Source organism: Hylobates moloch, unplaced genomic scaffold (genome assembly GCF_009828535.3).
Source record: "Hylobates moloch isolate HMO894 unplaced genomic scaffold, HMol_V3 SCAFFOLD_5, whole genome shotgun sequence".
In the NCBI taxonomy this organism is placed as follows: Eukaryota; Metazoa; Chordata; class Mammalia; order Primates; family Hylobatidae; genus Hylobates; species Hylobates moloch.
Window position 1 is genome coordinate 47,605,285 of NW_026652280.1, and position 16,820 is coordinate 47,622,104.

The 16,820-nt window shown below is 43.5% G+C and overlaps 1 protein-coding gene across 1 annotated transcript in view; it reads right to left on the reverse strand.

Annotated features, from left to right (window-relative positions):
- The window catches only part of RNF125 (ring finger protein 125), a 50,113-nt gene that overhangs the window by 31,450 nt on the left and 1,843 nt on the right, over window positions 1–16,820 (reverse strand). Inside the window, exon 2 of the mRNA XM_032152577.2 lies at window positions 1,312–1,465. Within this exon, the coding sequence (XP_032008468.1) occupies window positions 1,312–1,465 (154 nt within the window). The remainder of the gene's footprint in view (window positions 1–1,311; window positions 1,466–16,820) is intronic.

Sequence of the window (16,820 nt, forward strand, 5' to 3'; positions counted from 1 at the left end):
TCTGGGGAAGCTGATATAGTACCCAAGTTGAAAACTGCAACAGGCAAGGTGTGCTTGATAGAGACAAATACTGCAAAGTCCAGATCAATACAGGTGGAAATATGTCACTGGGTTTGATAATAAAGCTATTCATTAGTGGTCTGCAATAGAGTAGCAGAACTGGAGGACATATCATAGAGGATCACTGGAGTAATGGGAAGAAGGGAAAATGGAGGTGGTCAATGAAAGCATTTGTTTGACAAATTAGGGGTGATGGTAGAAGTTCAGGGTTTTCTGCAGATGATATATATGAAATTGGAGGCTGGGTGAGATGGCTCACGCCTGTAATCCCAGCAATTTGGAGGCCAAGGTGGGCAGATCACTTGAAGCCAGGAGTTTGAGAACAGCCTGGCCAACATAGCAGAACCCTCTCTCTACTAAAAAGACAAAAAATTAGCCAGGCACTGTGGCACATACGTGTAGTCTCAGCTACTCGGGAGGCTGAGGCATGAGAATCACTTGAACCTGGGAGGCAGAGCTTGCAGTGAGCCGAGATGACGCCACTACACTCCAGCCTGGGCGACAGAGCAAGACTCTGCCTCAAAAAAAAAAAAAAAAAGAAGGCATGAACCCAAAGAGTGAGTGGTAGCAAGGTTTATTGTGAAGAGCAAAAGGACAAAGCACCCACAACATGGAAGGGGACCCGAGCCTGTTGCCACTGCCAGCTGGGGTGGCCAGCTTTTATTCCCTTATTGTCCCCTCCCATGTTCCATTTCTGTCCTGTCAGAGTGCCCTTTTTCCAATCCTCCCTGCAATTGGCTACTTTCAGAATCCTGCTGATTGGTGCATTTTACAGATCACTGATTGGTGCATTTTACAGAGCGCTAATTGGTGTGTTTTACAATCCTCTTGTAAGACAGGAAAGTTCACCAAGTCCCCACTCTACCCAGGAAGTCCAGCTGGCCTCACATCTCACCAGCACTTCAGGAGGCCAAGGCAGGCGGGTCACTAGGTCAGGAGATCGAGACCATCCTGGCTAACATAGTGAAACCGTGTCTCCACTAAAAATACAAAAAAATTAGCCAGGCATGGTGGCACGTGCCTGTAGTCCCAGCTACTCCAGAGGTGGAGGCAGGAGAATCGCTTGAACCCGGGAGGCAGAGGTTGCAGTAAGCCGAGATCGCACCTCTGCACTCCAACCTGGCTGAAAGAGTGAGACCTCGTCTCAAAAAAAAAAAAAAGGTGGGTACCATGGGGTCAGAAGCAGAGGTGAAATGATAACTTTCGCAGGGACTTAAGCTGGTAACCACGAACACAGGTGGGGTCACATACCAGGGTGTCACACTCAGTGCAGTTCTCATACTCTGATTTCATTCTTTTGGCTACATCAGTTGCTGGAACTCCTTCTGAAGGAAGATATGCCCGGCAATAAGGACAGGTCCACTTGTTGTTCTTTAGACTGGTAGCAATACAGGAACGGCAGAATCTACCCCAAACAGACCAAAAATACATCACTTTCCTTGAAAGCTATAAGGAGCCACCACCATGTATTCATTTGTGTAAATTGTAATTTAATGACACCTTGTACCCCATGAGCCATACTACCAAATTACAGGTCCACTTGCACCCTACACTTCCCGAGAATTGCTTACCTTCCCAGTAAAACTTCTTTGGAATCACACACTCTTACCACATGCACTTCTCACGCATTTCAAGAAACGTAAGAATTCAAAGTGGATGAAATAGCTTTCCTATAGGCTAAGTTTAAATGATAATTTAAAGAATGTCTAAATCAGATTTTACCTCAAATTTCTTGGGAAAATATGTCTTTCTTCTGTGGGGTTTTGTGTGTCACATAAGAAAATAGCAGGAAGTCAAGGAAGTAAAAATACCAGACACATTATAATTCCCTATAAAACCATTTTCTCCTTCCTTCCCTTCCTCCCTCCCCTCCCCTCTCCCCTCCCTCCCTTCTCCCCTCCCTCCTTCCGTCCCTCCCTTCTTTCTTCTTTCCTTCCTCGTCAAGAAATATGTTCTCTGGTTTATTTAAAGGTGCTCATTATGAAATCTTTGCATAATCAAAATTTCCAGAAAATTCTGACCTATTTATAGGAGTTGTTGAAGGCTCCATAAACATAGAAATAAAAATGAGCATTTAGGTAATTTATACACATCAGCATGACATGATGCCTCTTAAACTACTCAGCACATAATATCTATTTGGGAGTATTAATACATGTCAAAAGGTAGGCTTTTTAAATTTTAAGTATACTATACATACTGGAAAGTTCTTATACCATAAGCATATAGTTGAATGAAATTTCAAAACTGAACACATCCATATACCCAGTACCTATAACAAAAACAGCATGGCCAGCCCCTAAAATTTCCCCTCGTCTTTTTTTTTTTTTTTTTTGAGATGGAGTCTTGCTCTTGTCACCCAGGCTGGAGTGCAATGGCGCGATCTCGGCTCACTGCAGCCTCCACCTCCCAGGTTCAAGCAATTCTCCTGCCTCAGCCTCCCAAGTAGCTGGGATTACTGGCACCCACCACCATGCCTGGCCATTTTTTGTAATTTTAGTAGAGATGGGGTTTCACCATGTTGGTCAGGCTGGTCTCAAACTCCTGACCTCAGGTGATCCACCTGCCTCAGCCTCCCAAAGTGCTGGGATTACAGGCGTGGGCCACTGTGCCCGACCTCCAGACACAATTCTATCCCCTCTAATCATTGACTTTTTAAAATGTATTTTAGGCCGGGCGCGGTGGCTCAGGCCTGTAATTCCAACACTTTGGGAGGCTGAGGTGGGCGGATCACGAGGTCAGGAGATCGAGACCATCCTGGCTAACACAGGGAAACCCCGTCTCTACTAAAAATAGAAAAAATTAGCCGGGCGAGGTGGCGGGCGCCTGTAGTCCCAGCTACTCGGGAGGCTGAGGCAGGAGAATGGCGTGAACCCCGGGGGGCGGAGACTGTAGTGAGCTGAGATCGCGCCACTGCACTCCAGCCTGGGTGACAGCGAGACTCTGTCTCAAAAAAAATAAGTAAATAAAAAAAATAAATAAAAAAATAAAATGTATTTTAACATATAAAAATTATACTTATCAAACATTGTACCAGCCTATAGACTGCAGCTTTCTCATCCCTGCTTACTATCCTTGGTGGTGGTAATCACTGACTTCTAATAACAAAGATCAGTTTTGCCTGTTTCTGTACTTCCTATAAATGGAACCCTCTGGTATGTATTCTTGGTCTTCTGTAGCTCAATATTATGGTCAAAAGATTCATTATATTGTTGTATATAGTTGAGATTGTCCATTCTAATTTTGTGAAGGATATTGTATGAATACACCCAAATTTATTTACCCTTCGGTTGTTAATGGGCAACTGGGTAGTATTTAAATACTTGCTGATGATAAACTTTAGTGATGGGCAGGCACAGCTATTCTCCAAACCATTCTTCTTCTTTTTTTCCTCTTTAACTCTTAATTACATTAGTCATTTCCTCTTTTTTTTTTTCTTATTATGTTTGAATTTGGCTTGGATCATGACTGATTTGTAACAGTATTCTCTTCTGCATCTGTTGTCAAATTACATTAGCACACAGAGGATGCTCACTTGTGCAGTGATTGAGACATCTACTTGTTGTTTATTACCTGTCCAGCATCCATTCCTCTTTTATCTTGCAATAGCATCCTGCTCTTGCTCTGCAGGAACAATACCTCTTATATTACATATAGTCTCAGTGGGACCTCAATCGAGGTGCCTACCAACTCCTACTGAAGGCGTGAGCACCTGGCAAGCCAAGTCAAGTATAGACCATGTCTCTGGAAGTTGAACACTGCACACAGTGAATAATGACTGATTCAGTACCAACCACATGGAACTTTTCTCCCTTTACGTAGAACTCCATATCTGCCTTGGTTCCTACCCTTTCCTTCTAGTTATTTTTGTTATTGTATGGAATTTTTTTTTTTTTTTTTTTTTTTTTGAGACAGAGTTTCGCTCTGTTGCCCAGGCGCAATCTCGGCTCACTGCAACCTCTGTCTCTCAGGTTCAAGCAATTCTTCTGCTTCAGCCTCCCGAGTAGCTGAGATTGCAGGTGTGCACCACCATGCCCAGCTAATTTTTTTTCACTTCTAGTAGAGACTGTGTTTCGCCATGTTGGCCAGGCTGGTCTTGAACTCCTGACCTCAAATGATCTGCCCGCCCTGGCCTCCCGAAATGTTGGGATTACAGGCATGAGCCACTGTGCTCGGCCAGTAATTTTTTATGTCTAATTTCAAGCTTGATACACTGATTCTCTACAAAAGTTTTTAAAAACACTTCCATATACCTTAATTCATTTAACCTTAATAAACTCCCAAGAAAGATCATTATTTCTGTTTATAGATAAGGAAACCAAGACACATATAGGGTAAGTTGCTTCTGCAAGATCACATAAAGGAACAGTGTGAAGAAGAAGCAAGAATAACCCCCAGACCGACTATAACCTATGCGCTGTTGCATCCCTCACCCAAGGCTTATGTCCCGCTGCAGCTGCCGCCCTGCTCAAGAGAAAGACTGAGCGGGATGCTAAGGAGATAATGCCAAGGTGAAGGATGAACCACAGAGAAGATCCGCAAGGTTGTCTGTTAAATCTGCTTCTCCAAAGCCAAGTCTAAGGAGGCCCTTGCAAAGAAGGGAGAGAAGGTACCCAAAGAGAAAAAGGGAAGAACTGATGCTGGCAAGGAGGGGAATAACCCTGCAGAGAATGCAGATGCCTAAACAGACCAGGCACAGGAAGCCAAGGTGCTGGAGGTGCCAGGTGAAGTGTGTGCATTTGTGGTAACTATGTACTTGTGGTGACTGTACAGTTTGAAATACTATTTTTTATCAAGTTTTATAAAAATGCAGAATTTGGTTTTCTTTTTTTTTTTTAAGTTATATTGTTAGCACACAGTACACTTCTTTTTTTTTTTTTTTTTTTTTTTTTTTTGAGACGGAGTCTTGCTCTGTCCCCCAGGCTGGAGTGCAGTGGCGCATCTCAGCTCACTGCAAGCTCCGCCTCCCAGGTTCACGCCATTCTCCTGCCTCAGCCTCCCGAGTAGCTGGGACTACAGGCGCCCGCCAACACGCCCGGCTAATTTTTTTGTATTTTTTTAGTAAAGACAGGGTTTCACCGTGTTAGCCAGGATGGTCTCGATCTCCTGACCTCGTGATCCGCCCGCCTCGGCCTCCCAAAGTGCTGGGATTACAGGCTTGAGCCACCGCACCCGGCCAGCACACAGTACACTTCATTGTTGTTTTCTGGGGATGGGATATCAGTAACTGTCACTAATAGAATGTCTAGAAGCTGGACTGATGTGGGGAAAAACACCTTTCCCTTCTAGTTTGTTTGTTTTTTTGAGATGAAATTTCACTCTTGTTGCCCAGGCTGGAGTGCAGTGGCAAGATCTCAACTCATCACGACCTCCACCTCCCAGGTTCAAATGATTCTCCTGCTTCAGCCTCTCGAGTAGCTGGGATTACAGGCATGCGCCACCACGCCCAGCTAATTTTGTATTTTAAGTAGAGACAGGTTTTCTCCATGTTGGTCAGGCTAGTCTCGAACTCTCGACCTCAGGTGATCCGCACTCCTCGGCCTCCCAAAGTGCTGGGATTACAGGCGTGAGCCACTGTGCCCAGACTTTTCTTTTGAGGTGGAGTCTTGCTTTGTTGCCTAGGCTGGAGTGCAATGGCATGATCTCAGCTCACTGCAACCTCCACCTCCCGAGTTCAAACAATTCTGCCTCAGCCTCCCAAGTAGCTGGGATTACATGCATGAGCCACCTTGTTTGGCAAATTTTTGTATTTTTAATACTAGAGGAGGGGTTTCACCATGTTGACCAGGCTGGTGTTCCCTTCTAGTTTTGAGAGGCTTCCTCTTGGCTCCCAGGAGAAGGGATTCCCTGACTTTGACAAACACAGACACCTTGGCACAAGAGTCTTGTGGTATGGTAAAACAAATTTGTTTCTATGTCCTCTTCTCCCTTTCCATCTTCAGCATAAACTTAACTCTGTTAAACCTAGATACCTGTTGGGGCCTGGCCCCCAATAATTGGTTACCAGCATGTCAGGCAATCTGAACTTTCCAGTGATGCCACTGAGATGGGGCTCCTCAAAAGAGCAGTGGCTCAATTTCTACATTGTATATCATCAGACAAATTCTGCCATTTTCATTTTACTCCCTGAATGTCAGGGTCGGGTCATGTTAAACAACATGCTAAATGTGAAATGTCAACCCTCACCCTAAACTTTCTTGTTCAGAGTATCAAATGAATGCTCCATTGGGTTTTTTCGTTTTGTTTTGGTTTTGGGGTTTTTTTTTTTGCCAGAAGTCTTGCTCTGTCGCCCAGGCTGCAATGGCGCAATCTTGGCTCACTGCAACTTCCGCCTCCCAGGTTCCAGTGATTCTCCTGCCTCAGCCTCCCGAGTAGCTGGGATTATACAGGCGTGAGCCACCAAGCCCAGCCCTCCACTGGGTTTTAAAGTGGCTTTATGTTTTTTGGTAGTCCATTGAAGAAGGGCGTTTGAAAGTTGTTGTATACTGTTAAGGATTGTCTGCCCGTGTCCTGACTGAAATACCGTAACTGTTTATGGAAAGTATCTTTAATAAAGCTGGATAAAGTTTGGCTTGGGGGGAAAAAAATCACATACATAGAAAGTGCTTGAGCTTGGCCAGGCACGGTGGCTCACGCCAGTATTCCCAGCACTTTGGGAGGTAGGTGGCTCACCTGAAGTCAGGCGTTCGAGACCAGCCTGGCCAACACAGAGTGAAACCCTGTCTCTACTAAAAAACAAATACAGCCAGGCATGGTGGCTTCTGCCTGTAAACCTAACACTTTGGGAGGCTGAGGCAGGTGGATCGCTTTTGAGGTCAAGGGTTCAGGACCAGCCTGGCCAACACAGTGAAACTCCATCTCTACTAAAAATACCAAAAATTGGCCAGGCGTGGTGGTGGGTGCCTGTAATCCCAGCTACTTGGGAGGCTGAGGTGGGAGAATTACTTGAACCTGGGAGGCAGAGGTTGCAGTGAGCCAAGATCGTGCCACTGCACTCCAGCCTGGGTGACAGAGGAAGACTCCGTCTCAAAACAAAACAAAACAAAAATACAAAAATTAGCTGGGTGTGGTGATGCATGCCTGTAGTCTCAGCTACTTGGGAAGCTGAGGCAGGAGAATCACTTGAACCTAGGAGGCAGAGGTTGCAGTGAGCCGAGATCGTGCCACTGCACTCCAGCCTGGGCAACAGCAAGACTCCATCTCTCTCAAAAAAAAAAAAAAAAGTGCTTGAACTTGGTTGGTCTTAAGCTGGGGTTTTCTGACCCAAATTTCAGTAACCTTTTATTCCACCACCACAGCTACCCCAGTTGGAAAGATCAATATTTTAAGATCAAGAAATCTAAGTTCTCTGCTACACATATTTTACTTCTTTCTATCTCAGCTGATTATAAGTTCTAAGGTACAATCTGACCTTACTGAGTCTCTAAGAATTGGTTCTCAAAATGTAGTCTTGAATGAAATTTATGACAAATGGTTCAAATGCTCAACTCACAATTAACATTTCTTATGGTTCTGACATGGATTACTTGCTTACATTATTTAGAGGCAAGCAGATAACATTTTGTTTTTTGTCAACTAGCAGTTTTCCCTTTTTTTTTTTTTTTTTTTTTTTTTTCCCACAATTTGAGTTGTATGCCAATGCAAGCAGAATACAAATACTGGTGCCGAGCCCTATGGGGGACAGTTGTATACGTTATCCCCTATTATTGTAGACTCCTACAATAATTCATAAAATGCTGCTGTGCTTTCTCCTCATTTTATTGATGGCAAACTAAGGTTCAGAGTAGTGTAGCAATGTGCCAAGTTTATGCAGCCACAGACAGTAGTGCTCTGATCCTTAAACAGTTTGGGTAGGCCTCAAATTTTGTAGTCTTTTCAAGAAACCTCAGTTCTTCCCAGTAACAAGCAGAAGCCACAAATATAAGACCATGAATGTGCCTGTATAACCAGGAGGCCTGATATAATGAATGTGTCCCCCCAAAGTTCAAGCATGAAAACTTGGTTCCTCTTGTGGTGGTATTGAGAGGTGGTGCCTTCAGGAGGCATTTAGGTCATAAGGGCTCCACTGTGATGAATGGATGAATGCTGTTATCACAGGAGTGGGCTTGTTCTTGCAGAAGTGGCTTTGCTATAAAAGCCAACTCTCTGAGGCAGGAGGATCGCTTGAGCCCAGGAGTTTGAGTCCAGCTTGGGCAACACAGTGAGAACCCCATCTCTAAAAAATAAAATAATAAGTGAGCTCTCATGTGCATTTTCCCACTATGCCAACTTCTTTCTACCTTTCCACCAGGGGATGACTCTAGCCAGGTCCCAGCACCACGCTCTTGGACTTCCTAGCCTCCAGAACTGTGAGCTGAAAAAATTCTTTTCTTTATCTATTACCCAGTCTGCAGTATTTGATAAATACCCATTCCTATCATGGCGTGAACTAGTGTTTCTGGTTTACTTTAGAATGCCCTTGGCAGAGAGGAAAGGTCCATTTAGTTGGTTGGGGGCCTTAGAATTTTATTTTTGGTTTACACTGGGATTGCAAATGTCCTGTAAGAATGAAAGCCACTCATGCATATTTCTGGATCAATTTAAAACTCATCAGGAAGACTCTCAGACTCTACTTAGGAAACTACCAATTTAATGTAGGCTTTACTGCTCATACTTGACCACAAATTGAACGTTTCAATCCATTTACCTGAAAGTATTTCAGAATTATCCTAAACAGAGTTTCATTTTCTAAAAATTAGGTACATTCACTGCCGGGTGGGGTGGCTCACGCCTGTAATCCCAGCACTTTGGGAGGGAGAGGCGGGCGGATCACCTGAGGTCTGGAGTTCGAGATCAGCCTGGCCAAAATGGTGAAACCCTGTCTCTACTAAAAATACAAAATTAGTTGGGCGTGGTGGCATGCGCCAGTAGTCCCAGCTACTCAAGAGGCTGAGGCAGGAGAATCGCTTGAACCAGGAGGTGGAGGTTGCAGTGAGCCAAGATCGCTCCACTGCACTCCAGCCTGGGTGACAGAATGAGACTCTGGCTCAAAAAATAAAATAAAATTAAATAATAAAAAATAAAAATAAAAATTAGGTACATTCTATGACTTACCATGGACCACTACCTATTTTTTTTTTTTTTTAAGATGGAGTCTTGCTCTGTTGCCCAGGCTGGAGTGCAGTGGCACAATCTTGGCTCACTGCAAGCTCTGTCTCCCAGGTTCACGCCATTCTCTTGCCTCAGCCTCCCGAGTAGCTGGGACTACAGGCACCCGCCACCACGCCCGGCTAATTTTTTGTATTTTTAGTAGAGACGGGGTTTCACCATGTTAGCCAGGATGGTCTCGATCTCCTGACCTCATGATCTGCCCGCCTTGGCCTCCCAAAGTGCTGGGATTACAGGCGTGAGCCACTGCGCCCGGCTGTAAACTCATTTTTTTTTTTAACCAAGTCAGTTCTCCTCTCCGATCTCTGCCTATAGTGCCTGGTCAAATGTGATGGTATGAGTCTCTGTGTTTTACCCTTTCTAAATTTGGAACAGGGAAAAACATATAAATTAGCTCTTGTATTGGTTTGAATTGCTTTTAAAATAAATGAATGGCTATATTTAAAAGAAAACTTTTTAGAGCTCACATCTTAAATAGCTACCTTATTGGTACCTATGAAAAGATACAAAAGGAATACAGGTTTAGAAACTCCCTCAGCAAGATTTTTGAAAAGTAGAAATCAGATTTAAAACAAAGTTAAAATCCTTTGTACTCAAACTGCATGCTTTAGATTCCTTATAAAATTTGTTAAAAAAAAAAAAAAAAAGACTCCATCCTGTAGTCTAGTGGTAAGGATTCTGCACTTTCACCACTGCAGCCTGGATTCAATTCCCTTTCAGGGAACAAGTCCCTAGGAGACATAAATCCTTTAACTCAGGAAGGAAAAATAAAAGAAACGCTTGGAAAAAATTAGTTTGAATTGTTTTGAATTTATATTTGTATGACTTCTTAACCTTTGGGGTACCCATTCATTTTGTAAGCCTCTCATCCAGCTGTTGTTTTCCTCTGTCTTAAACCCTAGAGAACATGGCCAGACAAAAATGTGGGTTGTACCCCATTTGCGGCTGGCAAAACCTTGCTTTCTTTAAGCTGTTGTAGGGAATGATCTGGATTTTGAAAGGGTTGCAACTTTTGCTCACTCTTAGGAAACCTTGGTTGAAGCCATCAAGAGCTTCTTCAGTCTCAAGTGTTCTTATTTGTTTTGATTTTGAGTTATTTCCTTTGGTTAAAACGTTGGTTTATATTTAGAGTGTGATAGTAACATTTTCCCCATTAATCTGCTTCCTCTATGGGGCCAGAGAGACATACCTCCTGCTATGGCTGGGAACCAAACAGGTGAGGAGAGGTAGGTACCCCCTAGAGAGGGGGTGCTGGGAGGGTCTGGGGAGAAAGAGGCATGAAATGCCACAGCTACCATTCTGTCTGCTCCCACAAAAGACTGGGTGCTCAGGCTGGGAACGGTGGCTCACACCTGTAATCCCAGCACTTTGGGAGGCTGAGGCAGGCAGATCACCTGAGGTCAGGAGTTTGAGAGCAACATGGTGAAACCTCATCTCTACTAAAAATACAAAAATTAGGTGGTGGGCATGGTGGCACACCCTCGTAGTCCCAGCTACTCAGGATGCTGAGACAGGAGAATTGCTTGATCCTGGGAGGCAGAGGTTGCAGTGAGCCCAGATTGGGCCACCGCACTCTAGCCTGGATGACAAAGCAAGACTACGTCTCAAAAAGAAAAAAAGACTGGGTGCTCAGAGGACAAAATGTTTGCTGCTTGCATATTTAAAAGGATTTTTTAGGCTGAGACACGAGAATCGCTTGAACCTGGGAGGCGGAGGTTGCAGTGAGCTGAGATTGCGCCGTTGCACTCCAGCGTGGGCAACAGAGCAAGACTCCATCTCAAAAAAAAAAAAAAAAAAAAAAAAAAAGTTTTTTTTAAGAAAGATGGCTCTGTGGTCAAAAGCCAGCTTAATTAATAGCTGATATTCTCTGTTCTCTTTCAAATCCTGTTTCTCCCTTGGGAACTTCTTAGTCAACTAGACCTTTTTTTGTTCCTCAGACTCCTACTAACTAAAACTGTATTGGCATTTTGAAAGCTTAAAATCTCCCCAAATTGGCTCCTCTAAGACTTGTTCTTCCATTTCCTTCCCCTCTGCCCTTCCTCCTTTTAGCCATTTTTGATACCACATGAAGAGGCCTATAGGGGACTTCTGTGAACCCTGAGACCCCTTGAGGAACACACACACACATGCATACACAAACACAAAAGCCACCAATCGCCCCGCTTTGGGGGTCTTGTCTTTTTTTTTTTTTTTTTGAGACAGGGTTTCACTCTTGTCACCCAGGCTAGAGTAAAGTGGCGCCATCTTGGCTATTACAACCTCCGCCTCCTGGGTTCAAGTGATTCTCCTGCCTCAGCCTCCTAAGTTGCTGGGATTACAGGTGCCTGCGACCACCCCTGGCTAATTTTCTTGTATTTTTAGAGAAACAGGGTTTCGCCATGTTGGGCAGGCTGGTCTCAAACTCCTGACCTCAGGTGATCCCCCCACCTCCGCCTCCCAAAGTGCTGGGATTACAGGCGTGAGCCACCACGCCTGGCCATTGGGGGTCCTCTGTCTTCTCACTGAGCCACAGAAGCCATGGGCAGGTTCCATCCTCTCATGTCTAAAGTTCTGCTCTCCTGCATTAAACTTCCTAATCTCTTTGGCTTTTGGATACTGGTGTGTGCATGTGATATATGTTGTGTCTACATGTATATATATGTTTACACATGGGTTTGTATAGTCTGTAGTACCAAACTGACTTCTAAATAAATGAGTACTCACAAATTAACTATCCCAAATGTTTTTCAAAGTTCATATGACTTTAGTAATCTTTGGTAAATCAAGCTAGGTTTGTTTGTTTGTTTTTGTTTTTTTGAGAACCACTCTCGATCTGTCACCCAGGCTGGAGTGCAGTGGTGTGATCTCAGCTCACTGCAACCTCTATCTCCTAGGTTCAAGCGATTCTCCCACCTCAGCCTCCACGTGCACCACCATGCCCGCTAATTTTTTAGTATTTTCAGTAGGGACAAGGTTTCGCCATGTTGACCAGGCTGGTTTCCAACTCCTAGGCTCAAGTGATCCGCCTGCCTTGGCCTCCCAAAGTACTGGGATTATAGGTGTAAGCCACTGTGCCCAGCAATAAAGCTAGTTTTAAATTGTTGGTTGGCTGGGTGTGGTGGCTCATGCCTGTAATCCCAGCAGTTTGGGAGTGCTCATGCCTGTAATCTCAGCTCTTTGAGAGGCTAAGGCAGGAGGATCACTTGAGCCTAGGAATTTAAGATTGGCCTGGGCAACAGAGGCAGATCCTGTCTCTATAAAAAAATAAAATTTTAGGCCGGGCGCGGTGGCTCACGCTTGTAATCCCAGCACTTTGGGAGGCCAAGGCGGGCGGATCACGAGGTCAGGAGATCGAGACCACGGTGAAACCCTGTCTCTACTAAAAATACAAAAAATTAGCCGGGTGTGGTGGCGGGCGCCTGTAGTCCCAGCTACTTGGAGAATGGGGCAGGAGAATGGCGTGAACCTGGGAGGCGGAGCTTGCAGTGAGCCGAGATCGTGCCACTGCACTCCAGCCTGGACGACAGAGCAAGACTCCATCTCAAAAAAAATAAATAAATAAATAAAATAAAATAAAATAAAATTTTAGCAGGGTGTGGTGGGGCATGCCTGTTGTTCCAGCTACTCAGGAGGCTGAGGTAGGAGGATTGCTTGAGCCCAGGAATTTGAGGTTGCAGTAGGCTATGATCACATCACTGAGTAGTTTGTTCTTAGATCATGTCTCTAAAAACAAACAAATAAAACTACTAGAAATAAGACAAACAATTCTTCAGGCAGAATATACAAAAAAAGCAAGATATGTTTTTGGAGAGAAAGGTTATAAGAATGGCATGAGGCCGGGTGTGGTGGTGCACACCTGTAATCCCAGCTACTCAGGAGGCTGAGGCAGGAGAATCGCTTGAACCCAGGAGGCAGAGGTTGCAATGAGCCAAGATCATGCCACTGCACTCCAGCCTGGGTGACAGAGTGAGACTCCATCTTAAAAAAAAAAAAAAAAAAAAAGAATGGCATAAAGTGTGATTTTTTTGTTAACGGAAAACTAATTGTGTCTAGCTTAGAAGTTATTTAAGGATTGTTTCAAATTGAAAGAATAAAAAAAGATATAGATAAAACTAAATGAATATAGAAAGTTGGAAATAGAAGAAAAATCGTAAGAGGTTATAAAAGATACGTAAATCTTATCTCGTGTGGTCAAAGCTCACTGAAAATTGGATGGACTTGTTTATTAGGTTTTATTTAAATTAGCTTTATTATTGATATATTGATTCAAAAGTAAAATATGGTTTTCTCTTTTGAACAAGACTTTTGTATAGTAGAGATGGGGTCTCGCTATGTTGCCCAGGCTAGTCACAAACTGCTGGTCTCGAGCCATCCTCCTGCATCGGCCTTCCAAAGTGCTGGGATTACAGGCATGAGCCACTGCACCTGGCCAAGTATACTTTGGTGAGCAAAATAATTTACCTTTTTCTCTTTGGATTTACAAACCGGTTTTTGAGTATTCTTATTTCATGGCAATACAGTTACATGCATAAGTTCAGTAACAGTCTGAACAGGACATAATTGGAGACAGTGGTTATTTTAGCAAGGCTTTAACTGGAATGTTATACTTAGATGTTTTGAGGGACTGAAATTGACAATAAAAACCCAACAGACTTAGAAAAAGATTGGCCTGGTACCCTGTGTATATGGTTCCCTTAAAAAATTCCTGACCTTGCGGTATGTAAATTGTCACTTTCTTGGCTGGGTGCAGTGGCTCACTCCTGTAATTCCAGCACTTTGGGAGGCCAAGGCAGGCAAATCACCTGAGCTCAGGAGTTCAAGACCAGCCTGGGCAAAATGGCGAAACTCTGCCTCTACAAAAAATACAAAAACTAGCCAGGTGTGGTGGTGCATGTCTGTAATCCCAGCTACTAGAGTGGCTGAGGCAAGAGAGTCACTTGAACCCGGAGGCGGAGGTTGCAGCGATCTGAGATCACGCCACTGCCCTCCAGCCTAGGCGATAGAGCGAGATTCCGTCTCAAAATAAATAAATAAGTAAAAAATAGCCAGGCATGGTGGCAGGCACTTGTAGTCCCAGCTACGTGAGAGGCTGAGGCAGGAGGATTGCTGAGCCCAGGAGGTAGAGGCTGCAGTGAGCCATGATTGCACCACTACACTGCAGCCTGGGTGACAGAGTGAGATCTCACCTCTAAAAATAAATAAATAAATAATAAAAATAAATAAAGGAAATGTTAAATGTTTTAAAAATTAAGCTTTAAATGGGGGACTAAAGGAAACTGAAACTATTTCACCCCAAAATGTACTTCTTTGATATATTACCGTATAAAGGAATAACCCTGAAAAGCTGCCTTTTGTGGAGGAGACTTGTATCTGTAGAGAAAATCTACACTGGTGAAATAAACAAGCAGGCTTTCTTGGAGGCACCCCCTTATCTGTACCTAGGAAATTATTAACTGAAAGTCTGACACCTATGAAGGTCTGACAGAGCAACTTAACACAGGCTCATGCCTATTCTTTCTAGGAGCTGCTATCTACGAAGTTTCATCTGCATAACTAGACCATCTTTGCCCCAGCCCCTTCTTTCTCTCTCCCTCCCATAACCATGTTCCAAGCCCCTATTCTGCTGTAACCTCAAGATGGTATAAAAGCATCAAGCATCTGGCCCTTTCTCTCAGTTTTCATATTTTGTATGACTCCCATGCCCATATGCACATTAATACATTTGTAGGCCTTTCCCCCCTTGTTAATCTATTAGCAGTTTGTTTCATAGACTCAAATGATCAAACTTTAGGGGAAAAAATCAAATTCAAATTTCCCTACAGTGGTCACACAGCTGGCTAGTGGCAGAGGTGAATTTCAAATCCAGCTTTCTGTAAGGGCCAGTTACTACTGCATCACAATACAACTTATAAAGTGCTCTGTACATATTCATTCAAGGTATTGTTGTTATTATTAAATTTGTTTGATGTGAAATAAGTTTACAAACAAAAATCAGCATAAACCACCTAGTTCAACATGTCTGGAAATGTAGCTTCAATATGGGATAATAAAATACAGACGGTTCATTTGCATTTATTCATTTTCCAACTTAATTTCAATGGAAAAGAGTAATTCATTTAGAATGTACAAATGGTATTAACGCTCACAATCTCTACTGCAGAAAGGACTCTGGTTAACATTTATAAAGTGGAAGGAGACCAAGTAAGTTTGCCAAAAGGAGGAATATGGAAATTCTGCCCACAACCAGAACAATGGACATAGATTTGTCAAAACAAAGAACAGTAAAGAGAGGAAAGGCAATTTGTTCAGCCCTTGTAATGGTATTTTATGACTATTTTTCCAGTTGCTAGTTTCCTATTCACTTTAACAAAGAAAAAGATTAAACAAAAAATTTAACATTTTGCAAATTTATATTATCCTTTAGTAGAAGGAAAAATATTGTAAATGGCAAATTATAATATTCAAAGTCCAAACCAGGAAAACAATCTCCAGTCAGATCATTGAATAGCAAAGCTGTCTATTCCAAAACAAATCTTCAAAATGCCCACTGTTTATGTTTTGCACAACTTTAAAGTTTTAATGCTAATAATGATTCAGTTTAAATGGAGGTATCTTTAGGCTGTTATTGCCCTAAAATAATCAATATATTTTATGACTCACACAGCCCATCTTGGCTTCCAGACTGGCCTGTGGGTATTATGTTAATAAGCTACATCTGGACAGCTGAGCAACAACATCAGTAATCAGAAAGGAGGGTAAATTTAAGCCTCGAGTTTTAAGAACAAAGCTGAAACAACAGGCCTTGAAAATACAGCTACGAAATAATGCCCAAAGCACTCTTTATTTATATATTGTGCAGGCTGCACACTTTTGTCCCTGGCTCACAGACGGGCAGTGGTGAAAACTGCTTTTCAGATACAAGGCTGTAGGTATTAAGGATCACCTAAGTCCTTTCAAAACTTTTTTTTTTCTTTTTTTTGAGACTGAGTTTTGCTCTGTTGCCGGGGCTGGAGTACAATGATGCCATCTCAGCTCACTGCAACCTCTGCCTCCCAGGTTCAAGCAGTTCTCCTGCCTCAGCCTCCCAGGTAGCTGGGATTACAGGCACGGGTCACTACACCTGTCTAATTTTTGTATTTTTAGTAGAGATGAGGTTTCACCATGTTGGCCAGGCTGGTCTCGAACTCCTGACCTCAGGTGATCCATCCACCTCGGCCTCCAGAAGTGCTAGGATTACAGGTGTGAGCTACCGCGCCCGGCCTCAAAACTTTTGAAGGCAAGTGCACAAAATGTTTTTAAGGACTACCTAGCCGGGCGCGGTGGCTCACGCTTGTATAATCCCAGCACTTTGGGAGGCCGAGGCGGGCGGATCACAAGGTCAGGAGATCGAGACCACGGTGAAACCCCGTCTCTACTAAAAACACACAAAAAAATTAGCCGGGCGTGGTGACGGGCGCCTGTAGTCCCAGCTACTCGGAGAGGCTGAGGCAGGAGAATGGCGGGAACCCGGGGGGCGGAGCCTGCAGTGAGCCGAGATCGCGCCACTGCACTCCAGCCTGGGTGACAGAGTGAGACTCCGTCTCAAAAAAATAAATAAATAAATAAATAAATAAATAAATAAATAAATAAATAAA